General features: G+C 39.5%; 1 protein-coding gene across 2 annotated transcripts in view; it reads right to left on the reverse strand.

The window, feature by feature from the left end:
* The window catches only part of ADAMTS18 (ADAM metallopeptidase with thrombospondin type 1 motif 18), a 155,037-nt gene that overhangs the window by 44,029 nt on the left and 83,543 nt on the right, over nt 1–27,465 (reverse strand). For both annotated transcript variants that reach the window (XM_033219086.1, XM_033219085.1), the window contains exons 10-12: nt 26,346–26,499; nt 14,133–14,228; nt 8,515–8,663 (exon numbers count right to left, since the gene is read on the reverse strand). In XM_033219086.1, coding sequence (XP_033074977.1) covers nt 8,515–8,663; nt 14,133–14,228; nt 26,346–26,499 — 399 coding nt within the window. The remainder of the gene's footprint in view (nt 1–8,514; nt 8,664–14,132; nt 14,229–26,345; nt 26,500–27,465) is intronic.

Genomic DNA, 27,465 nt, shown 5'->3' on the forward strand with positions numbered 1-27,465 from the left:
TCGGCTTGCTGCTGCCTCCCTACCTCTCTGGCTCTGCCTCCTACCTCAGCCTCCCAGGTAGCTTGGACTAGAGGCATGCATCACTACACCTGGCTAATTTTTGTACTTTTTGTTGCGATGTGGTTTCACCATGCTGCCCAGGCCAGTCTCAAACTCCTCAACTCAAGTGATCCACCTCCCTCAGGCTCCCAAAGTGTGGGGATTAGAGGTGTGAACCACTGCATCCAGCCTGAAAGAATATTCTTTTGTTTTTAAATTTAAAAAATTTTCTTAAACTTTTATTTTAGGTTCAGGAGTACAGGTAAAGGTTTGTTATACAGGTAAATTGCGTCTCACAGGAGTTCAGTGTACAGACTATTTCACTGCCTAGGTAATAAGCATAATATCTGATACATAGTTTTTCAATCCTCTCCCTCCTCCAACCTTCCACCCTCAATGTCTGTTGTTCTCTTCTTTGTGCCTATATGTACTCAATGTTTAGCTCCCACTTACAAGAATATGTGATATTCGGGTTTCTGTTCCTGCCTTAAGTTGGCTTAGGAGAATGACCTCCAGTTCTATCTGTCTGACAGCAAAAGACATGATTTCACTCTTTTTTATGGCTGCATAGTACTCCATGGCGTATATGTATCACATTTTCTTTATCCAGTCTACTGTTGATGTGTATTTAGGTTGATCCCATGCCTTTGCTATAATGAATAGTGCTACAATAAACATATATGTGCATGTGTCTTTATGGTAGAACAATTTTTTAATTTCTAATTTTTTTATTTCAATAGGTTGTTTGGTTACATAAATAAGTTCTTTAGTAAACATTTGTGAGATTTTAGTGCACCCCTCACTCCATCAGTGTACCCTGTACCCAATGTGTAGTCTTTTATCCCTTGCCACCTCCTACCCTTTCTCCTTGAGTCCCCAAAGTCCAATGTATCATTCTTATGCCTTTGTGTCCTCATAGCTTAGCTCCCACATATGAGTGAGAACATACAATGTTTGGTTTTCTATTCCTGAGAAACACCACAATTTGCAATTGCAAAAATATGGAACCAGCCCAAATGCCCATCAATCAACGAGTAAAGAAAATATGGTGTATATAGACCATGGACTACTACTAAGCCGTAAAAAAGTAATGAAATAATGGCATTCACAGCAACCTGGATGAAACTGGAGACTGCTGTTCCAACTGAAGGGATTTTCTTGACCCTCATCATATTAGCTTCTCTGTTAGGGAAATCTGTAAACACACCTAAATGTTCTTTTACTGTATATGTGTGCTTGCGTGCTACATGCACACACCCTATCTTTTGGCATCAAAAGCTGTTCAAACATGGACCCAAGCTACCTCTCCAGCTTTCTCCCATTTTCTAACACTCTCATTATCTTCCCACACTTTGCCATGCACCTGCTATTGCAGAGAATGTCAGCACACTGGGGAGAAGGAACAGAAAGCACCATTTGCTGCCCTCCCCAATTCAGCTGTCAGTCATTGAGATATTTTGATTATAATATGACTGTTGTGTGTTCCTTCTGATTGATTCTGAACCCAGAGGGAAAACATTCTCTTGTTTTCATCAGCATAATCACTTTTCAGCTTTGCAGGTGGCCTACTCCTTTCCTGCCAAGCACAATGGGAAATGGATTTCCAGAGTAGGGAATTCCATTAGAACATAAATAATTACGATGTAAAGGCAAGCTCTTTAAGATCTTGGTAGGCAGATTCTAATCTGCAAAAACCAGAAAGCAAAATAAAGGAAAAAAGAGCACCACCACATTGAAAATTACCCATATCATTGTATCCAGCTTACTCTGTGCACAAAGCTGTGGTTTCTTTTCATTCCTCCCATTATGGAGTTTTCTCTGAAGGCCAAAACTCAACTACGGATCATCTTGTATAAAAATTTGATGCCAACATGTAACATGAAAGGTGGCTCCAGGTTAATAAATTTATGTGATTAAAATTCCTTGTCTTTTTAGGAAGCACAAGTATGCTCTAAAACAGCCCTGGAATTGCTTCAGCATAATTTATCCAGTCCTCCTATAGCTGCATGCGAAAATGGATTCAACAGAAACGGGAAATGTCACACTGCCAGGATGAGATTTTTATGCTATTTCAAAACACTCTGGAGCAACTACTTAAACATGCAGCAGCCATTGTGATAAATCAGATCCCTGAAGACTTCTTAAATGATTATCTAAAAAGCACTTAGAAAAATCTTAAAGTGCTATATCATAGCCGCAATATTCCTGGTCATCTTTACAAGGCGTATTTAAAACTAATTTCTCAGTTTAAGACTTTCTGAGATTTAATGAACAAACCTCATTTGGACCCTATGAAGTTAATGAAGGGAAAGAGGACTGCAAGGGGTTATTTTATCGACTTCTAGAACTTGTAACATGGAAAAGACCACCAAATTCATACAGCCATTGTCCTCCTTTCATAGATGAAGTGGGAACCAGCTGACAAGAGCTCACAAAACTTGTTGGATGAGGGTCACACAGCTAGAAAGAAACAGAGACGAGCTCAAGCTCAGGCCTGTGGACTCAGTCCAGGATTTTTTTCCTACTTAACTATGCCTGCATCTAACTGAGTTCTTAGGCCATGGGGCCAGGCATGGAAAGAAAGATGAATAAGGTGCAATGTTTAGGGAGCTGGCCTTTTACAATGAGGCAGATTTTTTTTTTTTTTTTTAATTTTTGATACAGAGTCTTGCTCTATCACCCAGGCTGGAGTGAAGTGGCATAATCTTGGCTCACTGCAGCCTCAAATTCCTGAACTCAAGCAATCCTCCAACCTCAGCCTCCTAAGTAGTTAGGACTACAGACATATGCCACCATGCCTGGCAAATTTTTGAAATTTTTATAGAGACGAGGGTCTGTGTTGCCTAGGCTGGTCTCAAAATCCTGGCCTCAAGCAGTCCTCCTGCCTTGGCCTCCGCAAGTGCTGGAATTACAAGTATGATCCATCAAACTTGGCCAGACCCTGATTTAAATACAGTATTCTCTGCCTCCACCCAGCTTAATTTTAGGTGATTTTATTTCACCTCCTCATTTGCAAAATAGGAACAGCTGTGACAATTAACTGATCTAACCTTTGTAAAGAACGTAGGGCAGTACCTAGGGCAGAGTTAGAATAAATTTAGCTATTTATAAATGCCTTACACTTTTGTATTGAGTATCCACCCTGTGCTGAGTATTACGTGATCTGATTTTTATATACTATTACATTTCATTTTTAATTATGGGATATGGTCAAAGGATCAAAAGTAATTGCTGGCAAGCATTTGGGCATTTCCATAAAAATAGAGGCAACATTTTTTTGCAGCTTTGAACATGAGTGTCAGCCTAACTTAACGGAAAGTTCTATCATGATATGTCTTGGTGTAAGAAGTTCTTTAATATTACAAAGAAATACAGAAACAGAAAACAAAAACCTAGGCACATGATTTTGTCCTTCTGTTAGATAGCTATAAAGAACAAATCAGCTTTGCTTCTGCATCATTTATCAAGTCCTGACTACAAATAGTTACAATGGTGTTGCTTGGATGAGTATTAGAATCACTTAGAGAGCTCTGTTAAACTATATACGTACACAGATTCCTGGGGACCGCCACCCACTTTCTCAATAACAATATATGATACGGAAGATCCAGAAATCAGTATGTTTAAAAACACACCTGGTGATTCTGATAACCAGCTGAGCCTCAAAATTACTGGTTGGAAAATACACCACCAGTTAGATTCAATTATTCTTCTGGGGCCATGATTTTTCTCCTAACTCCATATGCTAAGTTGCGTTAGAGTTAGCAGACAATTCTTTCTCAAACAGACTCGTGTTTTAGGAAGGTTCTAGAACACCTTAGCACATGACTAATAATTTTCTTGGAGAATTTATAGAAATTTCACTAGGGCTCCCTTATGGGGTGATAATTTAATAAACAAATAACCAGAAAAAAATGAAAAATGTCAAAGGATTAAGACTATGGGATCTTAATCTGACTCTGCCATTACCAGCATGGGGACTTGAGCAAAAGTTGCTACCCTGAATGAGGCCCTCTGCCTCCTTTGGTTACTCATCTGTGAAATAACTGGATTAGGCAGCAGGTTTCAACTCATGTGTCAGTTCTAACCTGATTGGGAACAAATGCCTAAAGAAGGATATTGGGAAGGTCCCTGAGGCATAGGGGGCTCAGTGAAAAACAGGGCTTCCATCAGTTAACATTGTTTATCACTTACATGGCACAAAGGACGTCCCTGTGTGCCTGGCACTGGCCATTCCACAGCCAGATAGCCATCAACAAAAAATTGGTAAATCTATTAATCAGCCAAGAATCATTCATTATTTATGAAATAAAATCCGTTCTGGGAAAAATACCTCTATATGAAACAGAAACCTCACACTGCTTCTTGGATGAGACAATGAAAATGGCTACACTGAGTGATATTAATAGAACCAAATACTTAAACTGAAGCAAGAAAGAAATCCATAACTTGAAACAGGGAGAAAAAACCAGCATTACTGCAACAGAGTGAAATAAGAACAGAGAGAGAACAATTAATTCAATTGTCTTGGGAGCACCTATCATCTACTTATTTTTGGCTTCATGCGTAAAGTACACAGTATCCTGATTTATTTTTAATTCTTGTTTAAAATGATAAAACTGCACTGAATGAATATACATTAGTGATTAATTCTTCTATTAGGCGTCTCTAAATTACAGTATGTTGTTTCCATGAACAATGCCCTATTATAATGAGAGCTCTCAATCCTACAGATATGAGAGGTTTTAATTTAAATCTCAGAGGCGTCATTCATGCATTTTACCAGCAGAGCTATTGAATTAGGTAATCTATGTCTTTCCTGGGAAAATATCGAGATTGTAAAATGTTGTAATGTATGAAAACCAGATTCATGAACTATGCTTCAAAAATGCAAAGTAATATGATGATTTTAACAATTTAACTTAAGACATGGTTGCATTCAAAGTATCAGGAGGGTAGAAACTTACCCTCCTGCTTAAACCAGGAGATATTAAAACATCATTAATTGTTTTAATATTGTTACTAAAACAATAACCCAGTATAAGTTGCAAATGCATCACCAGCCTCCTTATCATTAATCAGTCACTGGGTCTGATTTCATCTGTAAGTCTCAATCCGAGATGATTTTGTCTCATATAGGACATTTGGCAATGTCTGGAGACATTTTTGGTTGTCACAGTTTGGTGGGTGAGGGGAAGAAGAGCGGATCCTACTGGCATTAGTAGGTCAAGGGCAGGGATGCTGCTAAACATCTTACCATGTCCAGGACAAACCTCCACAACAAAGAATTTTCCAGCCCATGTCAATAGTGCTGAAATTGAAAAGATCTCTTTTAGCCTGCGATATTCCAAGTAGCACCTAACAGGTGATGGTCAAAGTGTCTCCAAATTCGGCTTTATATTTTGGGGAAAAAAATTGACTTTTTATCTAACTCAGACTGCTGATTCAAACAAAGTACCATTCATCTTTTTAAAACTTTCCTTTTGCTCTAGTGTCATTATTTCTCAATTTACCAAATAGTTATGCAATGTTAATGACATGTCAGACCCTTTTCTAAGGCACTTTACAAACATTAACTCAGCTGACATAGGTGCTATCATTATCCCGTTTTTATAAATGAGGAATCTGGAGCAGGAAGACTAAGTTGTCTATGGTCATAGATCAGAAGTGTTAGGGACAGGATGCAAAAACGGTCTGTCAAACTTCAGAGTCTATGTTCTCATCCTCTTCACTATGCTACCAACTTAAATTGTGTTGTAAATGAAATGTTTTCCAAGGTTCCATCACATTCTTCTCACCCCATCACATTCTTGAAAGGTCAGTTTCATCAGTAAAGGCCCTGCCTCTCCACCCTTCTTCAGTGGGCTGACCCTCTGTGACCCCGTCCTCCTGGTGAGCTTGGGATGAGGATGATAAAAACCACACAGATCCCAGAACCTTTTGTTGAATGCCCACGGCATGTTCCCCAGTCTGTCAGGCATCCTACAGATGCAATTTCTAATCCTCATCCAACCTTCCAAGGTTATCTTCTACATTTTTTTGTACATAAACCCAGGTCAAATGACTTTTACAAAGCCACAGAGTTAAGAAGTAGCAGACACACGGTTTAGAGTCTTTCTATCTATCGCCAAAACCTGGGCTCTCTCTACATCATCCTGCCAACTGGAAAATCTACATCTCACATGTGTTTCATGTGGGAGTTAGAGCATGTAACAGTAACATAAAACCGGCCAGGTGCGGTGGCTCAAGCCTGTAATCCCAGCACTTCGGGAGGCCGAGGCAGGTGGATCATGAGGTCAGGAGATCGAGACCATCCTGGCTAACAAGGTGAAACCTCGTCTCTACTAAAAATACAAAAAATTAGCCGGGCATGGTGGCGGGCGCCTGTAGTCCCAGCTACTCGGGAGGCTGAGGCAGGAGAATGGCATGAACCTGGGAGGCGGAGCTTGCAGTGAGCCGAGATCGTGCCACTGTACTCCAGTCTGGGCAACAGAGCAAGACTCCATCTAAAAGAAAAAAAAGTAACATGAAACCACCTTCATGTTCACAAAGCACAAACTGCAGTTCAGACTCCAGTATGACCAGACCAAAGAGCGCCCAAAGGTGACCACAGGCCACTTTCAATCCACAGCTGATCGGAGTAGTTGTCACAGCGGGTTTTTCTGTCTTTAAAGAAAATTGAATTTGCTGTCAATATTTTTAAAATTGGGAAATTTCACATGCAGCATTTTTCCATATTTCTGGTTTCTCTTGAAAAGTCAGGCAGATCTGTCAACACGTGTTGATGTACATTCCTGCAAGGCAAAAATCAGCATACTTTCTGCAGTTCACCCGTTTGAGAGACACTCACAAGGTTTGCTGGCCAAACTTTTCTGTTCTACAATATCACAAGTATTTAATTATATGACGGTAGAACCCTAGTTTAGATGAACAGAGTAGCTCAGAGACTGGATCATCACAGTCCGATAGAGAATGACTCCTCTGCTGTGTTTTGGTTTTGGTTTCTGCCCACCATACCTTCCCTCAGTGCACATGGACTTTATATGCGAACAGTACAACTCTGGTTGATTGTTACTAACTGGAGGGAAGAAAATGGCACTTTAAAACAGTGTTTTCTCACACCAGGGCCTGTCAGGGGGTGGGGGGCAAGGGGAGGGAGAGCTTTAGGACAAATACCTCATGAAGGCGGGGCTTAAAGCTTAAATGATGGGTTGGTGGGTGCAGCAAACCACCATGGCACATATATACCTATGTAATAAACCTGCACGTTCAGCACATGTATCCCAGAACTTAAAGGAAAATAATATAAAAAAAGAAATACCAAAAAAAAACCGTGTTCTGTTGGTGGGAATGTAAATTAGTATGGTGGTTCCTCAAAAAAACTAAAAGTAGGACTACCATATGATGCAGCAATCCCAAAAGGAAGGAATACCCCAAAGGAAGGATATCAGTGTACAGAGATATTCCCATGTTCACATATTGTCTTCGCAATAGCCAAGACATGGAAGTAACCTAAGAGTCCCTCAATGCACGAATAAATAAAGAAAATGTGGCACATATACATAATTGAACAGTGTGCCATGTTTTCTTTATCCATTCATCCTATTAATGATACCAGATAGTATAGATACTATATATTAATACTATTATATATAGTGTTACATATGCGATATAGTATGCTATATGTGAATAGTAATTATATATAATATAGTATAATAGTATTATTCAAATTAATGGTATTCAGCCTATTATGATAGTATTAATCCTATTTCATACTATGAATCCTATTTAGTACTATTCAGCCATTATAAAAATGAAATCCTGTGATCAATGTGATGGAAGCTTGGAAAACATTTAATTTAATTTAATTTACAACACAATTTAAGTTGGTAGCATAGTGAAGATGAATGGAGCTGCAGGACATTATATTAAGTGAAATAAGCCAAATGGAGAAAGACAAATATTGCATTTTCTCCCATGTGAGAGCTTAAAAAAAAGAAATTGAACTCACAGAGCTAGAGCTGGAGAGTGGATTGACAGAGCTGGAAAGCGTAAGTAGGGAGGGAGAACGGTAATGTTGGGATGCTTAATGGGTACAAAAATATAGTTAGAATGAATAAGATCTAGTATTCAGTAACACAAATAGGGTGACTATCATTAACAATAATTTATTGCATATCTTAAAATAACCGAAACCATGAAATGTGCCTAATAAAGAAATGATATTGGAATGTTTTTTAATAAAGAAACAATAAAGTCTAGAGGTGATGGATATCTCATTATGCTGATTTGATCATTCCACATTGTACACCTGCATGAACACATCACATGTACCCCCGTAAATATGTATAACTATGATGTACCCAAAATAATTAAAGATTTAAAAAACTTATTAAAGTATGAACAAGAAAAACCGGTGTGTGACAGGCTGAAGGTTAATGCCTTGCAAAAACTAACTTTCTGCTGGAGCCTTACTTGGGGTTATTGCAGTGTCTCTCCTGGTACTTGACGCCTCCACCACACGTCCGGGAACATTCTGACCACTTCGACCAGGCGGACCACTGGCCATGGATGGGCCGGGGCCCGAGCTCCCCAAACTTTACACACTGGCCTTGCCGACACCACTGTGAAAAGAACGTTTAAGATGGTTCCTGTCAGACACCACCTGGGAAAGCACAGGGAGTTGCCAACACCTGCACAGTAATAGGAAAGACAGGTGTGTTGGGAGAAAAGGAAAATGCCTGATATCTTGATAAATTCCTTTGCTGTGCTCTAAAAACACTCAACTACTCTGCATTGACCACAGACATTCTGAAAGGCTGACATCTGTAGAGAAGCAGTATTGCTCACCAACAGGCTGAGTATGATATGCTTTGTGAGCTGTAGAGGTGACATGTTCAGATGATAAGATTTCACCTACCAGCCAAGGGAGTCAGTATAAAGTTACAACGAAGCCTGCCTTGCCACTTAGAGACAACGCTACTGAAAGAACAATTGGGATCACTCATTCAGGAAGAAACAGTTAAGATATTAACACAATTTATCATTCTGAATAAACAATTGGGATCACTCATTCAAGAAGTAACAGGTAAGATATTAACACAATTTATCATTCTGAATGATTATCTTATCATAAAACAGATACAATTACACATACATTATATTTTTGTTTATTCCAAACCCATCACTATAGAGCATTTCTTACGAAACTAAACGTGTCAGTCTGTGTTCTCTTCAGATAGCATCCTTTTTCCTTTTGTCTACATAAAAGGTGCCCACTTCAGATGCTCTGATGACTTTGAGCTCTTTCAGTGTCTTTGATGAATTAGCCCAGGGGCTTTCATTTGCCCATGATCTGTACAAGCTAGATGGAGAGCTATTTTCTGTACTAACCTTTCCATTTTAGTTCTCCTTTGTAACAAATTCCCGGCTTTCCTGGTCATCTCTCCCTAGCGGATGCATTAGCCTCTGGTAGTGTTTCTTTAGTTTTTGTTTTGTTTTTTGTTGTTGTTACCTACCCCCCACCCCCGACCCCTGCAGTGCTTTGATTATGAGCAAGTTCTGCATGACTTAGCATAACTGCTCTTTTCCAAAGGCCTCTGCAATTAGATCCAAAGGGCTGGGGTTTGGACCATGCCAGATTTTGCTGAGGAATCAGGGGATCGGTTACAGAATTATGGGAAGGTTGTTTTACTTTCAAATCTTCACTTTTCCCCTGTGAGACATTTGGCTTCATGACTGTTTATTGTGTGGCTTGGTTGCTAGTGCACTTTGTCTAGGTTAAGATATTGCTTCCTTTCTTCAAATTCTTGCCATGTGCTGATTAATTCTTCTGTTTTTCATTTTTCTTTTCCCTGGATTAATTGCCATTTCAGAGTTTGCATGAAATCATACAACACTACTGAGAACTTTTTGGGGAAGGCAATTGGTCATTTGAGGATTTTGTCTACCATAAGCATGCATCTTTTCTACCAGGAATCACGAGGACTCTACTGGACTGAGTTCAGTGGCTGAGACAAAATTACAATAGCCAATAACAGTAATGGCAGCAGCGGCCACAGGTTACCAAGTTGCTCCTATGTGCCAAAAATGGTGCAGAGAGCTTCACATGCAGTATCTTATCTAATCCTTGAAAAGCACTGAGTTAAAAACCATTTCTCTCAGTAAGAGAAATTTAGCAAAGAAATACTAGCTAACTTGCTCAGAGTGACACAAACTACCCAAACAGAGCTATTCAAATAACTATGCAAATATAAGAGACTGGATTTAACTCAGTAGCCAGAACTTCTAAGCAGGACACTTCTCATCTTGGAGGTAAATTACTGACCAATGTACCTTAATTCTAATCTAATTGCTTTTTGGAAAATGTGTTTAGATCTCTTCCAGTCATTCAATTAATTTGATGTTCTATTACTTCAGTATTCATTCTAGTATTAGGTTAGGCTGCTATCAGATTGTCTCCCTTTGGCTTTTTAATCAGTGTAGAAATCAGGAATATATGGGAATGTACACACAGATGTGCACACATTTACATGCATAGGTAAAATTCTACATAGAAAATGCAAATTTAGAATATGTACACCTGTAAGTTTATCCATCTTTTTTTTTTTTGAGACAGAATTTCACTCTTGTTGCCCAGGCTGGAGTGCAGTGGTGCAATCTCGGCTCACTGCAACCTCCGCCTCCCGGGTTCGAGTGATTCTCCTGCCTCAGCCTTCCAAGTAGCTGGGATTATAGGCGCCTGCCACTACACCCAGCTAATTTTTGTATTTTTAGTAGAGACGGGGTTTTATCACGTTGGCCAGGCTGGTCTTGAACTCCTGACCTCAGGTGATCCACCCACCTTGGCCTCCCAAAGTGCTGGGATTATAGGTGTGAGCTACTGTGCCTGGCTCCATCTTTTCACACATATATATTTTTCTTTTCTTTTTTTTTTTTTTTGTTGTTTTGTTTTTTTCGACAGGTTATCACTGTGTCACCCATGCTGGAGTGCGGTGACATGATCTCGGCTCACTGCAGCCTCCACCTCCCGGGTTTAAGTAATTCTTGTGCCTCAGCTTCCTGAGTAGCTGGGATTACAGGCATGCACCACCATGCCTGGGTAATTTTTTGTATTTTTAGTAGAGATGGAATTTCACCATATTGACCAGTGTAGTCTCAAACTCCTCGTTTCAAGCGCTCTGCCCGCCTAGGCCTCCCAAAGTGCTGAGATTACAGGCATGAGCCACCATGCCCAGGCCCAGCATACATATTTCTGGCACTACATTTAATTTCCAATTGAATGGCCATGACTTGGGCCAGTATCTTTTTATAGACAGCATGTACAAACCTGTCTTTCCATGTACACGTATCTCTAGATAAAAGTAAGTGGCTTTCATACTGCCACATGTTGGCTGAATATTCACAGTACAAATAGCGCTGAAGGACAAAGGACTAGAGAAGGAAGAGGAAGGACAGAGTTGGGTTCCAGTTACAGAGAAACAAATGGAACATTGAGTACCTGCTACTGTGTGTCAGACACTCCAGATGAAAGGAGTAAAACCAGGGTACTGGCCCTCATGAAATTTACAGTCTAACAAGCAGCCAGTTATATCCCCTGGTGAAGGAAGAATCTGAGGAACCCATATATGAATGTAATAATTATTACACTGGAGTGATGATGGATGGAACTTATTAAGATGCTTTCTGTTGAGCGTGACATTATAGTTAAGGGCTTTTCACCAGTATATAACTGTAGCCTAGTGTTTTAAAATAACGTGGTGTGGCAGTGATATCAAGACATTTGCTTTCTTACTTCTGACTTTATCTTATGTTCTGTTTACTGAAGCCTAACACAAGTACATTTTACTCCCCATGGAACATAGATACCTGAGGTGCTTATGTAAAAAATCTTTAGACCTCGGTAATGTATAACTTATTTTTCTCATTCATTATATAAATATTTTCCTGTGTATCCCTTATAGGTAATACGGTTGCTTTTTCAATTAAAACAAAACAAAACAAAACAAAAAAACACTAATCCTCAAGTTACAAGTTCTAAGCTGTAAGGCCTCAAAAGTAAAAATGACTTGAGCAGTATTTATATTTTAAATTATTCCACTAATTCATTGTTTTATATCATCATGGCCGTAACACTTCTATTAACATTTTCAAGAACAGTCCTCCTTGGGATTCCCTAAGACCACTATCAGATTAAAAATTGCACATAACTCCTCAATATTTAAAATGTTCATTTTCTTTAAAACAAAGAGTTAAAAATTAAAAACCTTTTTAAAAGATAGTGAATAAACGTCCTAACAAATATCAGAAATCTGTGCCTTTGCCTCTGATGTTGGCCTCTCTCTGAAAAGTCCTTTCTATCATCCAACTGAAGAACTTTAACCCAAACTCCAACAACCATCTTGATGCACATACTTGTTGTGGTTTAAGTGCATAGCTAATCTCAAGCAAGATTCATCTCTCATTTCATCTGGGCCCTGATAGCAACTATTGCTTAGAGAAGGTGTGTTTAAAGAGAAAATTCGTTATTTGCTTCTGTATGTGTTTCCCCTACTAGACTGTAAATCTTTATTTTTTTAATTTATTTTTGAGAGAGTCTCGCTCTGTCACCCAGGTTGGAATTCAGTGGCACAATCTCGGCTTCCTGCAACCTCTGCCTCCAGGATGCAAGTGATTCTCATGCCTCAGCCTCCCACGTAGCTGGGATTTCAGGCATGCGCCACCATGTCCAGCAAATTTTTGTATTTTTAGTAGACACGAGGTTTCACCATGTTGGCCAAGCTAGCCTTGAACTCCTGACCTCAAGTGATCCACCCACCTTAGCCTCTCAAAGTGATGGGATTATAGGCATGAGCCACTGTGCCCCGCCTGGACTATAAATTTTTAAAGAAATACAACTGTGGTTTATTCATCTCTATATCCCCAGAGTCTCCTGTTCCCCATATCTAGTAGTCAAATTATTGTGGAATAAAATAACTTTTTTAGAGACAGGGCCTAACTCTGTGGCCCAGGATGGAGTGCAGTGGTGTAATCATAGCACACTGCAGCCTCAAACTCCTGTGTTGAAGCGGTCCTCCTCCCTCAGCCTCCCAAGTTGCTGGGACTACAGGCATGCACCAGCATACCTGGTTAATATTTTGTAGAGATAGGGTCTTGCTTTGTTACCTGTTCTTGAACTCCTGGCTTCAAGCAATCCTCCCTGCTCAGCCTCCCAAAGTGTTGGGATTACAGGTGTGAGCTATCACACCCAGCCTTGAAATAACTTTAAACAACCAATGACCATTTTTTTCTGTATAGGTTTATACTGCCTTGAGACAGAGTCAATAATTAAGATCAGCAAACCTGTAACATCTCATTGTCTCTTGTCATTCATAGCTCCTCTTTGACTGGTCTTTCAAATGAACTCCCCAAATCTGGATCATTTACTAGTAGCCCAAATGCAACTTGCCCTCCCTCCAAACTCTATTGGGAAAGAGGAAGAAAAATACAAATATATGAGGGTTCTTCATTCAAAATATTGAGATCTCCCGTAATCTTTCAAAATGGAGGTGGTTCTCTGGGTAGAAGATGCTCACCAGCGAAAGGACCTTAGGTATACACTAGGAGGAGGAATCTCTTACCCTTCAATAGGAAAGTCACTGTACATGATGGGAATCTATAGGGCATGTCAGAAGCTCAATGACAGCTCCTGTGAGTTGAGCTGAGTAGCAGAAGCCTTGGTCTGGAGGGACAGTCATTTCTTGACTAACAAGACATCTGATCCCTGAGACTTTTTAAATACCACAAGTTTAAAAGGAAAATGGTATGTAATGAAACCTGTTAGCTCACTGAAATAGAGATATTTTGAGCCAAGCCACCATCTAAAACAGGAAGACAAAGAAAAAAGAAAAAAAAAATCTTCTGAAACAATTGAGCTATCTAGGTTATATTAGCATTAAGCTTTATAATTGCTCCTACATAACGTTGGTTAATATAAAGAGGAGTCAGAGACATAAAATGCCGAAGCATTCCATCCTAAGGTCACAACACAAACAGTTCGAATTCTATGCCTTATCAAATTTCTGGAGCTAAAAACTAACAAGTATGCAGTTTACCATACTCAAGCCACAAACGGTCCCTTCCGCTGCAGGCAGAAACTTGGTCTCACACCTGTGGCCTACTCGATGGCACCAAAGTGATTTGCAAATGTCCTGAAAGAAAAAAAGGGGCTGGTAAGGGTGATATACAATAAAAACAAAAATGTTCAAAGATGTTGTATACAATATTATGTTTTCGGGTAGTGGAAATCAGAGAAATTATTCAAAAAGTAGAGGCCAGTGAAATTGGTAACACCAAAGTTAATGTTTTAGTAACTATGTAAGTGAGGGGTTTCTACAGTATCCAGATATTCATGCGTGTTTAGTAACAGCAGGTAGGTAGCAACAGTTAATTGAGAACACTTGGCTTGGAAGTGACAGATCTGGTTTCTCATGATAGTGATAATAATAACCACTGTGCAGAATACATCAAGATTAGAATAAAGCAAGTCTGATTCAAATCCTCATCCTGAAATGCCTGGTTTCATGCCCTATGGACATGTTATGGAGTCCCTCTCAGTTGCAGTTTTCTCACCTGTACAATAGTGATCAAATTAGCACTTGACTCTATAGACTTACTCTCAAGGATAAATGAGGAACTACATGTAAAGTGATGGTTTTGCCTAGTGCATGCAGTTCTACAAAATATATCATCATTACTACCTTTTCATCTTTTTAAAAACTGTTTTACAGTTGCTTTTTCAAAATCCTGTGTGTGCTTAACTGAAGCATTTTCTATGAGTGCTGTTTATATTTTAGTGATTAATTGTAGAGACACATTCTTGCTTTGTTGCCCAGGCTGATCTCAAACTTCTAACCTAAAGTGATCCTCCCATCTCAGTCTCCCATAGTGCTGGGATTACAGGCATGAGCCACCAGGCCTGCTCACCTTCTTCATCTCTATTGCAATCTTCAAATATGTAGACAATTTAATTCTCAAACCAGACCTATGAAATAATTTCATTCTCATGCTAGACTGTGGTACACAGAATAATGGCCCCCAAAGACATTCGCATCCTAATCCTGGGATCCTGTGAATATGTGAAGTTGTGAAGCAAAGGAGAATTAAAGTTACAGATGCAATTGAGGTCATCATCAATTGAAATGGAGATGCAGAGACTGTCCTAAATTTTCCACGTGGGCCTAACATAGTCACAAGGGTCCTTATATGGGAAAAAGGAGCTTAGAAGAGAACCAGAGAGATTACAGCTTGAGAAAGACTTAGGAGAATGTTGCTGGCTTTGAAGATGAAGGAGGGGCCATGAGCCAAGGAATGCAGGCAGCTTCCAGAAGGTGAAAAAAGCAAGAAAATGACTTCTCCCCTAAGGCCTTCAAAACCCTGCTGACACACTGATTTTGGTTCTTTCTTTCTTTCTTTTCTTTTCTTTCCTTTCTTTCTTTCCTTCCTTCCTCTCCTTCTTTCTCTTGCTCTGTTTCTTCTTTCTTTTTTGAGACAGGGTCTCCCTCTGTCACCCAGGCTGGAAAGCAATGGTGCAATCTCGGCTCACTGCAACCTCCACTTCCTGGTTTCAAGCGATTCTCCTGTCTCAGCCTCCCGAGGAACTGGGATTACAAGCATGTACCACCACATCCGGCAAGTTTTTGTATTTTCAGTAGAGACAGCGTTTCACCACGTTGGCCAGGCTGGTCTGGAACTCCTGACCTCAGGTGATCTGCCCGCCTCAGCCTCCCAGAGTGGTGGGATTGCTGGCATGAGCCACCACCATGCCTGGCCTAATTTTAGCCCTTTCAAATGTCTACCTTCAGAACTATAAGATAATAAATGTGTGTTGCCTTAAGTCACACTAAGTTTGTAGAAATTCATTTAGATAGGGAACGAATACTTTTATTACCATTTTAGTGGTGGAAACTGAACTAATTCTTCATCTAAACTCATTTAGCTAAAAAAATGAGCAAGCTTCTGATGCTGTTGAAGCTTTAAAGTCACAGAGCTGGCCAGGAACAAAGGCAGGCCTCAAGCTGGCCTGATTTCTGAGTCTAGTAACTTAACCACTACCCTGGGCCTGGATTTGCCATTGATGGGTATTGGAAGGCTCGCAAATTCTCCAGGCCTCAGTTTTCTAGCCTGTAAAGAAATGGAACGAGATTACTTTCAGCTCTAACAGTTAAAGTTGATATTCAGAATTACAGCACTAATGGAATGTCGTGAAACACTGGGAAAGGTCAAAGTGACTCCATTTTGGTGGCCACATCCTATTTCCTAAGATGGAAATGTGAACACGTACATTTTGTGGAAAATATAAACAACCAGAGAGGAGGAAGAAAAAAAAAATTGTCTTTATTTGTTGTAATCCTGAAAATTCAATGAACCAGGCACCTAATTCCCCAAACACTCCATTTCATGTAGATTTTACAGTTAGAAAATATGGCAAGAATATGCTTAGAAATATTTCAGAAACACTCAAAAAAGAAAAGCTTTCCATGGGACTGAGAAAAGAAAACATAGGGAAACCAGAGAGATACATATATACAGTAATTTTGGTCTTGTAGACCATAAAATTCTTCCCACAAAAGGAAAATGGAAGAATATTAAGGACACTACTTAGAAACACGAACACCACCAGCTGCCCCAGATATGGGCACGTGTGCCATTCCAAACTCTCAAAACAGCTCATAAGCTAGAATATATACATCTTCCCGTGAACCTGCCACCAACATTAGCAGAAAGCATATGGCAGCTTCCCAGCAAACTGAATGAGGGTCATCATTGCTACCTGTTGTTGTATTGAGTCACCCTGGGTTTGAGGGAAATCAATCAATGTGGGTAAGAGAGACGCCTGTGTGCGCAATGGCAGCATGAGAGATGGCACTGAAATGATTAAACCTCCACTTAGAAAGCCTTTCAGAACTAAACTGTTTTTCTTCTTACAGCCAGGAAAAAGCCATAACCCATACCCAGTGCCTACGCGGCAGCCACCAAAATGGCCCTAGGGCAGACCAAAGAAAAGGAGGGCTAGCTGTCGTAGCCAATGCCAAGCCACAGGGCCAAGAGAAGGGGCAGCTGGAGAGAACCAGGAAAACAAAGCAAAACAAAAAAACACAGGGATTCCAGAGTGAAGTAAGACAGGCTGCATGAACGTGTTATTTCTTCTGTGGTGGAGCGCAGAAGTCAAGGGTAATTATAGCCAACTACATGCTCTGACGACCACGAAAGCCCCTTGAGAAGGCTCCCTTTCAAAGTAAACGCAACTCAGAGTTTGCACTTTTTTTGTTTGTACTTCCCTCCTCTTTTTACCAGCATATTCATATAACTTTCCTTTATCTATAATTCCCTGGACTTAAGTCTTAATTTAAGGGAAAAAGAAATAACCACAGAGACCCCAAGGTCTCATGTTGCCTGCATATGATTTTTTTTGAACTAGGCAACATTTTAAAGGAAAGAGTCCCAATGCTATCCATTATTCTGTCCTGTCACTTGCTATGTCCTCCAGTTGTATTCCATAGGCTGGATACCCCTTCAAGTAAAACCCGACATGCTAAAAACGTTAGTGACTTTTGCAAACCAAATTTTATGAAGCGTTACAAACTGAACACATCCACAAGAAAAGTTCTTCATCGGCTCCTCCAAACATGTCTCATGTTTCACTGTCCCCATCTCATTCTATGACACCTCTATATTCCCAGTATTTCTGGTCAAAAATCCTAGAGTCATCTTTGACTCTTCTGTTTCTCTCACATTCTATCCAGAAATCTCCCACTAGGTTATACATACTGGCATTGCCTTCAGAATATTTCCAGAATCTAAACAATTATGGCCACTTCCATTTCTACCGCCCTGTTCCAAGCCACCTGACACACAGCTCACTGCCAGGCCCTCCTCACAAGACTTGAAGGTCTACTTTACCCACACCCTTACCCAGTTTATTTTTAACACAGTGACTAGAGCTATATTGTCCAACATGATAGTCACTTTCTACATGTGGCTTGTTAAACCTGAATTTACATTACTTAAAATCAAATTAAGAATTCACTTCCTCAGGCATGCTGGTCACACTTCAGGTTCATGTGTAGTTAGTGCCTACCATATTGGATAACAGAGAACATTTGCACCATTATAGAGAGTTCTGCTGGATGGCACTCAGCTAGGGAGAGCCTTCCAAATCAACTGAGCGTCGGTCAGCTCATGGCACTTTTCTGCTCAAAACCCTGTTATGTCTTGTAAATTCACTATGAGAAAAATCCAAAGTCTTACTTGTCATCCATGAAGTCATATGCCCCCTTTATCTCCCTGACGTTGTATGCTACCAGTTTATGCCTTGCTCACTCTGGTTTAGCCACACTGGCTCCCTGATGCTCTGCAAACACTCAAATCTTGCTCCCACAGTAGGTCTTTACACTGGCTATTCCATTTCTTCAACTATTTACATCTTTCTCTCTCTTACCTCCTTCAAGTCTTTGCCTAAATTTCATCTCCTGTGACCTTGCTATTAAAAAATTTAATCAGCCACCACATAGTCAGTCTCCCAATTTTCCTTATCTTATTCCAAACTTATTTAGCACTATATGGCTTCATTTACAACATCATTTACTTATTTATAAAGTTTATTGTGCTTTGTTTTCTCCCCAGCTAGCCACAAGAGTACAGAACTGTGTTTTCTCTCAGATATATCCCAAGCACCTAAAACAGTGCCTGGTACAAAGTAGGCTTCAGTAAATAATTTTTAGTAAATCAATACATGAATAAAAATGACAGACTTTATGATTTAAAATAGTCTTCATTTGTAATAAAGACTCTGGAATTTTTAAGGGTTTTTAAGAATTAAAAAAAAAAATAACATGAAAGAACCTGGCAAACAGTATATGTGAAAAAAACTGGATAATGAGTTTTTCATAAATTGTTTCACTGTATCATCATTGTGGCCACGTGAGGAAAGTATGACTGTCTCTTCAATGTGCTCCTGAGCAAATTGAGACTCAGGGAAATTAAAAAAATTCTTCCAACTTCCTTTAGCAGGTAAGTCTCTAGTTGGCCTGGATTTAAGCCCATGTATGTCTGACTTTATTGCCCTAGCTTTTAAGCTAAGCAATAATTTAAAAGTAAAGTTAACAATTAACAAGTAGGAGTCACCAAGAACTGCCCCAATGCCATTAAAAAAATCAACTTTATAGAGGTATGATTTATACAATAATATGCATTCATTTTAAGTGTACTGTTCTATGAATTTTGGCGGATACATACACCACTATAAACACCACCACATTCAAGGCAGAATATTTCCATCACTCCAAAAAGTTCCCTTATCCCCTTTTGCAGTCAATTCCCCTCTTAGGGGCAACCACTATTCCGATTTCAGTCACCAATAGGTGAGTGCTGCCTATTCTCTTAAATTTCATATAAATGGAACCATACAGAATGTACCCTTTTGTTCAGCATGTTTTTTAGTCATCCATGTTTTTGTGTATATCAATAGTTCGTTCCTTTTTATTGATAAAAGAAGTTCCATTACATGAATACAGCAAAATCTAATCTGCTTGTACATTCACCTTTTGCAGGACATGTAAGTTGTATCCAGTCTTTGGCTTCTTATGAATCAAATAGTAGCTAAGAATATTCTTGGACAAGCCCTTTTATGAGCACAGGCCTTTATTTATTTCAGGCAAATACCCTGGAGTACATTTGCTGGGTCAGAGGGTAAAGGTATGTTTAACTTTCTACATTGAAACAGCTCTGCCAAACCATTTCCAAAATGATTATGCCGCTTTATGCACTCATCAACAATATGCAGAGTTCCAGTTGCTCCTGGTCTCTGGTATCATTTGGTGGTGTCAGTCTTTTTAATATTCCCCATGCCAGTCAGTGTACAGTGCTGCCTCACTGTAATTTATTTTATATATTCCTGAGAGTGATTGATATTGAGTCCGCCATTTCATGTGTTTGACTATGTGTATGTCTTCTTCTATAATATATTAATTTAGTATTTTGCTCCTCCCCTCCTTTTTTGGTAGGGGGGTTGGCACTGGTACCATTTTATATTTTTTCTAGGTAGATAATATGAGAGGCAGTACAGTATAACGGTTAAGAGAATGTGCTACCCAGATCCAATTTTAGTTCTACCATTTACTCATATAAAGCTTAGTGAAACATTTATTTTTATGTACTTTAGATTCCTTATCTAGAAAATGTGAATAATAGCACATGCCCCAAAGATATGGAACTATTAATATGTATCATGTGCTTAAAGTACTATTTGATACATAGTAAGCACTGAATAGATATTAGTTATTATTATAGGATGGAAAGAGTATTTTACCCTCAATTTTCTACGAGTTCATTCATATATAGATATCACTACAATTTAGACTCTAAAATCTGGGCCTTTTGTTTTCCTGTGTACTAACACTTTCTGCCTAATCTTGATCAGATTATTTAACTTCAATTTCCTTTCTGTTGGATTCAGTGGGGACAATAAGTAATGTTCCTGTCTCTTCCACCACTAGATAAATAAGACACTGGAGTCTAAGAAATGGAAATATAGATAATAACCTTATTACTGATAAACCTGAATTGGGGAATGTGGCTGAGATTTGTGGCCAAATAGGTCTTCTAACACTATCTTCACTGCATTAGACTAACGATCCCTTCACACTTGCATGTAGAGGAGGCAGACACAACTCTCCCATCCGAGGCAGGCAACCTCCAGGGTGGCAGAAGAGAAGTGTGTCTCCTGCAGACAGGCAGCACAAGAGAGAAGATGCTGAGATGGTACCGCGGCATGCCTGCTCGGAAATAGTCTTAAACTGGTCAATCAGATAAGTCACTCCTGCTTTCTTGAGGAGAGATGAGAGAAGAGGCAGAGGTGACATCTTCTACTTTATGGAAATGGGAGTGCGCTTTGGTTACCACTGTAAGCTCAGTAAATAATACTGAGTATCTGATATGACATCCGGCACATGCTAGGCATCGCAGATACTCTCTATCAACTAAGGCAACAGATGTGTATACACAGTTAAAATGTATCACAAGTTTATAAAAGTGACACATAAGCTGGAAGCGGAGCCCAGAGAAAGAAATGTTTAAATCTCCCTGAGGAAATAAGGAGATAACACTTGAACTGAATCTTTAACAACAATAAAAAAAAGATTAAGCATCAGCGGGTGGCCACACAACATACTAGAATAAGAAACATATGCAAAGACTTGTAGACATGAAAAAGGAAATATTTGGAAAACATACAAGAACATCAACATCACTGGAGTGTAAGTGCATGGGGGAAAGTTAATAGAAGTTAAAACGTGAGGCAGTAAACTTGGTATATTACAAAGTAATAGTATAATAGTATCAAATAGTGTGATTCCATACTAGGAAGTTTCTAGTTATTCTCCATTCATTAATCCTGATGTCAAGTTCTTGAAAGAAGTGTGAAAGGAAGTTGAAAGTTAAATTTTGGGACCCCAAACTCATTAAGCCAAAGAGAAAAGTCAAGCTGGGAACTGGGTCACACAAACCTGTCTCCCCCTTTTGGTTCCTAAATAAGATGGCTTCAAGATGAAAAACTACACACCTCCGCCATATTTTGCCCACAAGGAAATTCCTAGAGAGCTGTTAAAATTTCACCATGGCAATCAAAATTGATAGCTTGTCTTTACAGGTGCAGTCACCCCAGCCCACCAGACACAAATGCATATCTGATTGATCCCCTGCCCCACTGTGTCTATATTTATCTTATGTAAAATGCAGTTTCAGTGCATTTCTCCTCTGCCCCATTTGTTTTATGTCATTTTATGTAAAAAAAAAAAAAAAAAAAAAGCAGGTTCTCTGAGCCAGACAAAGGCATGAATAACTATGAATAACTATTGTTCCCTACCCTGCTCTTATGTGAAAATTGTGTACTTCTCAATTTCCCGCCCTTTCCCCTTTAAATTTGGAGTCCTCAAAATCATCTTCGGAGAAAGGCATAGACCAGTCCCCCAGGTGCATCTTTAACTTGGGCAGATAAATCCCCTAAAACGCTTGAGACTTGTCTCGTCATTTTTCTTGATTGACAGAAGAAATATACATCGATCCTGCTATCCTTCCAATACAATGCTCTCTAGAATGCTGGGCCTGAGAACATTCACAAGAATTTAAATATCTTCCCCACAGTTTCTACTCAGCTTCAAATTCTCAGTGGGTCTATAAATAAACATTAAACTGAGTTCCTGCTATGTGATAGTGACTGTGCTGGCTACTGAGGTACAGAGTCAGTTAAAGAGGATGCATTTGTTCAGCTGCTCACTTCTAGCTTAGTAAAATAACCAGCACAGAAGCCTTGATCAGTCTGTGACAGTACTTGGGACCCTCTGACAAACAGCATCAGTTCACTCATGGAGTCGGTAAGCATTTCTAAAGTGCAGAATAATCACATGGGTGCTCTCTCCACTTGTTACAGAGGGAATCCTGCTTTGAGTCTTTCCAGATAACACAGAACCATCAGAAAGATTAGCAACTCATTTTCTTGAACTCTTTGGATGAGAACAGAGATCAAGTCTGGCATGCTGAAGACACAGAAAACTCATGGCTGGGAGAGCAGGGGAAGATGGTGATGAGTGATCCAAAAGAGTCAGCCCTAGAGCCTTTACCAGGGCAGCTACTGGGGAAGAAGAGACAAAAGTGATGGTGGTGATGACGCTGAAGACATAAGGAAGAGAGTTAGAAGAAACCGTATTGTTTATCGGGTGATGCAACTGTACCAAGAGATGTATCCTCACAAATGAGCCATGGAGGAACTATTATAATCTTCACCTTTAAAAGGTGAACTCTAAGGCTAAGGGAGGTTGAGTCATTTCCCCAAGCTTGTAGGAAATCTCAGAACAAAATTTAAACCTAGGTCTATGTGACTTCCAAATCCAGAGATTTGTGTGTGCAAATGTGTATATGTGAATGTTCAAAATTGAAGACTGTTGGCCGGGCACAGTGGCTCATGCCTCTAATCCCAGCACTTTGGGAGGCTGAGGTGGGTGGATCATGAGGTCAGGAGATCGAGACCATCCTGGCTAACACAGTGAAACCCTGTCTCTACTAAAAACACACACAAAAAATTAGCCAGGTGTGCTGGTGGGCACCTGTAGTTCCAGCTACTTTGGAGGCTGAGGCAGGAGAATGGTGTGAACCCGGGAGGTGGAGCTTGCAGTAAGCCGAGACCGCTCCACTGCACTCCAGCCTGGGTGACAGAGCGAGACTCCAGCTCAAAAAAAAAAAAATTGAAGATTGTCTAACTCAGTGATCCTCAACCTTGATTAAGCATCAGGGTCATCTAGAGCTTTTGTTAGAATATGGATTTCTGGGTCCTAGCCCCAAAATTTCTCATTCCTTAGGCCTGGGATGAGACATTTCTCACAAGTTGCAGGTCTTGCCAATATACTGCACCTGCTGGTTTGAGGACACTTTGAGAATTAGTTCCTTTTTGTTGTTGTTGTTCTTCTAATCACTATGCAACCCTGCCTTTCTAGGAAGCATGGAGGAAAAAAAAGATTAGAAAGTAATAATGGGACAATAAAAGCCCTGAAGACAAACTTCACCTCTTTCCTGCATTGCCAGAGAGGGTCTAAACTGTTTCTACTAGACAGGATGAATAAGAAATTTTGTTGTTTTGGAAATCCCTCTTCGCTAGAGCCTGGCAATATTTATGATCCTCAGAGGTGTGGCCATGGGTTCAAGTTATAAGTAGGTTTAACAACAATACCAAAAGATGTGGGGAAAGCAATCTACATTCAGAATTTATCAAACAACCCTACTTTCTCCATTAACCTCACCACCATCTTCAATCATTTCTCTCCTAGGCAAGTCTTTCTCACCTTCCCTTTCCTTGTCTGATTCAATCTTTTACTATGAAACTTTCATTTCTGTTTGCTCTGTTTCCCATGAAAGACTATCAGAATGAGAAGCTGTCTTTTAAAAATATAGTGAGGTCCCAGAAAACAATATATTATTTAAAAACGTTGTTTAAGCCCTGCACACTGCCTGACACAGGCCAGGTATCCCACAAATACATACTTCTGAAGGAACAATAGTAATTTTAGGAACCTCCTTTGTATTTCTAAAGAAAATCATACTTATTACCAACTGTGCTTTTGCTGCATAGCATGTAATAAATTTGTAATTAATAAGATAAGGAATCCTTTAGAATAAAGTGAACAAGAGGCAAATTAGGATACAAACTTTTTCAACAAAGTAAATGGCTACTTACTTCTGCCAAAACCATCAACTTGACAGGCAAATAGAACAGTCTGTTAATTTTTTTCTTAGAGACAGGGTCTCAGTCTGTTGCCCAGGCTGGAGTACAGTAGTACTATCATCCTTCACTTCAGACTTGAACTCCTGGGCTCAAGTGATCCCCCTGCCTCAGCCTCCATAGTAGTTGGAACTACAGGTACATTCCCATAGCCCAGCTAACTCTTAAATTTTTGGTAAAGAGGGGGTCTCACTTTGTTGCCCAGGTTATTCTCAAACTCCTGGCCTCAAGTGATCCTCCCACCTTGGCCTCCCCAAATCTTGGGATTACAGATATAAGCCACTACACCCAGCCAACTTGTTAGTTTTTACATACGGTTCAGCAGCATTTGTGAAAGTAAGGTCCATGTGTCATGAAGGATACACCAAAAAAATATGAATGACATCTGGAAAATATTTTAATAGTTATGCACTGAAACTGTATTAGAAAAAATATGTAATCCCATATCAAACCTATGACTTGATGCATATTATTTCTTAGGACTGGAGTTATATTTTGAATGTGAATTGGTTTCTAGAAAAGCAATAAGTGAATAATAATATAGAGATAACACAACTAAAGAAGGTAGTTATTAATGACTATTAATGACTGAAGTTTAGGAAACATTGGTAATAGAGACTAGTACCAGTCACCGATGAAGACGAGGAAATTTCATGTCAATGTGTGTGACTTGTTTTGTTAAATTCCACCATTTAAAAGTTTGTGGCTTTGGACAAGTTGAATGTACTTTCTGAGCTCCAGGTCAAAAGTGGTAATAATTCTTTTTTTTTTTTTTTTTGAGACGGAGTCTCGCTCTGTCGCTCAGGCTGGAGTGCAGTGGTGCAATCTTACCTCACTACAAGCTCTGCCTCCCAGGTTCATGCCATTCTCCTGCCTCAGCCTCCCATGTAGCTGGCACTACAGGTACCCGCCACCACGCCCAGCTAATTTTTTGTGTTTTTAGTGCAGAGGGGTTTCACCGTGTTAGCCAGAATGGTCTCGATGTCCTGACCTCGTGATCCACCCGTCTCAGCCTTCCAAAGTGCTGCGATTACAGATGTGAGCCACTGCGCCCGGCCCAATATAATTCTTACTTGAAGGGTTTTTGTGAAGATTGAGGTAACGTAAAATACACCTTTAAGTAGAATGCCTTATGTGGGGCACAGGCTCACTTAGCAACTACTGGAGATGACAGTAGATGGTGATGGTGATGGTGGTGGTGGTGGTGGTGGTGGTGGTGGAGGAGGACTAGGGAGAGAAAGAGGAGGAAGAAGAGGAACAGGAATAGAGGGGGAAAGAGAAGCTATAAACCTCCATAATTTCCATGCATTTTTCAGTTACTTAGAACTTCCATATTTCTCTTTGGATATTGGGAATAAACCAACTTAAAAATGATTCTATTTTTTAGTAAAGTTGAGATTGTAATACTACTGTCAGTAAAATGTCATTCTTGACCAAGTGGAACAAGGTGTCTCTCATTTCTATCACCTGGACTTTTGTACTTTCCCAATTATCTTTTTTATAATTTATAATTCTTTGAAGACTTGATAATCTTATTAATGTTACTCAAGATATGCCTTGAATTTATATATAATTTAAAAAGCTAGCTGCTAATAATAGTTTTCCTATATTATAAAGGGCATATAATGTATTTTGGGATGGTGATGATTTGAAATGTATTAAATTAAGAGGGAAGAGGATCATATAGAGAAGAGAAGCAGTGATCAGCAGTAGGTACAAACTCTTGTTCCCAGGTTTCCTAGTAGGGATAAAGTCTTCATTTAAAGAGAAATAATTTTCTACCGAGCGGTATTTAAAGCAGGCATGGTCTATGTGGATAGGCCTGGATAATTCATTGACAGTAAAATTGCCACTTAATTATCATGCCAAACAACTGACATGGTAGAGATAACCCAGACCCTAACCCTTGGCCTTGGCAAACCAAATGTTTACACTTCTGTTAGGGACACAGACACATTGCAGAGTCTTAATGTAAGTCTGAAATCACAAGCAAACATACCTTCACAAAACCAAGGCTGCATAACTTGGCTTTTGCTCCAAATTGCCATTTACACTGTGTGTCAGCATCATAAATCTGTCCTGGTAGTTTGTCCGGATATTTATACTGTCCTGCTTGCTTGGGCTCATCCACTAGACACCCAGCCTGAGGTGTGCTGTAATGACAATACATGCTTATTAATTACTCTGTTGGTCTGTGATCTTTCCATGGACGACAACACACCTCTGAATGCACTCATGCAAAGAAAAATATAACACGGTTTGAGAAATGGGTATATGTTTAAAGTTCAAATCTATGTTTATGCCAAAGAGTGAGTCCTGTCTCAGAGGATGGAATGTACACAGCCAGGCAGGGTTTTACAGGATGCTGAAAATTCTAGCCATCCAAGTGATTTGGCTTGGGATTTGACAGGAGACGGGGAAGGTTAATATATTTGAAAACTCCCATCAACAATCTCATTCAACAATATCTGACAATTTGTACTGAGTCCCTGCTCTGTGGCAAACCTTAGACAAAGCACTAATGGTACAAAATAAACCAGACAGACACAGTACCTGTCTTCATGGAGTTTTAAATCAAGTATTTTTGTTTTAACGGATAAGGGAGCAGAGGTCAAAGATGTACTTTAACTCACAATAAGCCTTACAGACAAAAATAAATAACATTCCTAAAGAATCAAGAAGAATAATGAACTGGGGCATGAGGCAGAAACATTTCCTTTAGGTATGTTTGATGGAACCTGTTGCAAGCAAAAATCAGTCCTGATGGCATGGATAGTCTTAGCACCTTATCTCCACTTACTTAAATAATTAAAATATGGTACCATTGAGAGGTTAATTAGCATGGTGGTTAAGTGTAATTTTGTAGTGAGATAGATGGGGGTCCTAATCAACCATGCAACCAAGACCGAGTTATGTAGCTCTTATACAGCTCATGAGTGACAATGACTCTCATAAAGGTTGTTACACAGTTCAAACAAGAAAATATAACATGTTTCATAAAGCATAGTAAGCAAAGTTAGTTGCTGTTGTTATCATTATTATAACATTTAACTACAAAAGCATTTAACTACATACTAATGGAAATTCAATCTATGTTAAGTAGATCTTAATTTCAATAC

This window comes from Trachypithecus francoisi, unplaced genomic scaffold, assembly GCF_009764315.1.
Source record: "Trachypithecus francoisi isolate TF-2019V2 unplaced genomic scaffold, Tfra_2.0 Lachesis_group10, whole genome shotgun sequence".
In the NCBI taxonomy this organism is placed as follows: Eukaryota; Metazoa; Chordata; class Mammalia; order Primates; family Cercopithecidae; genus Trachypithecus; species Trachypithecus francoisi.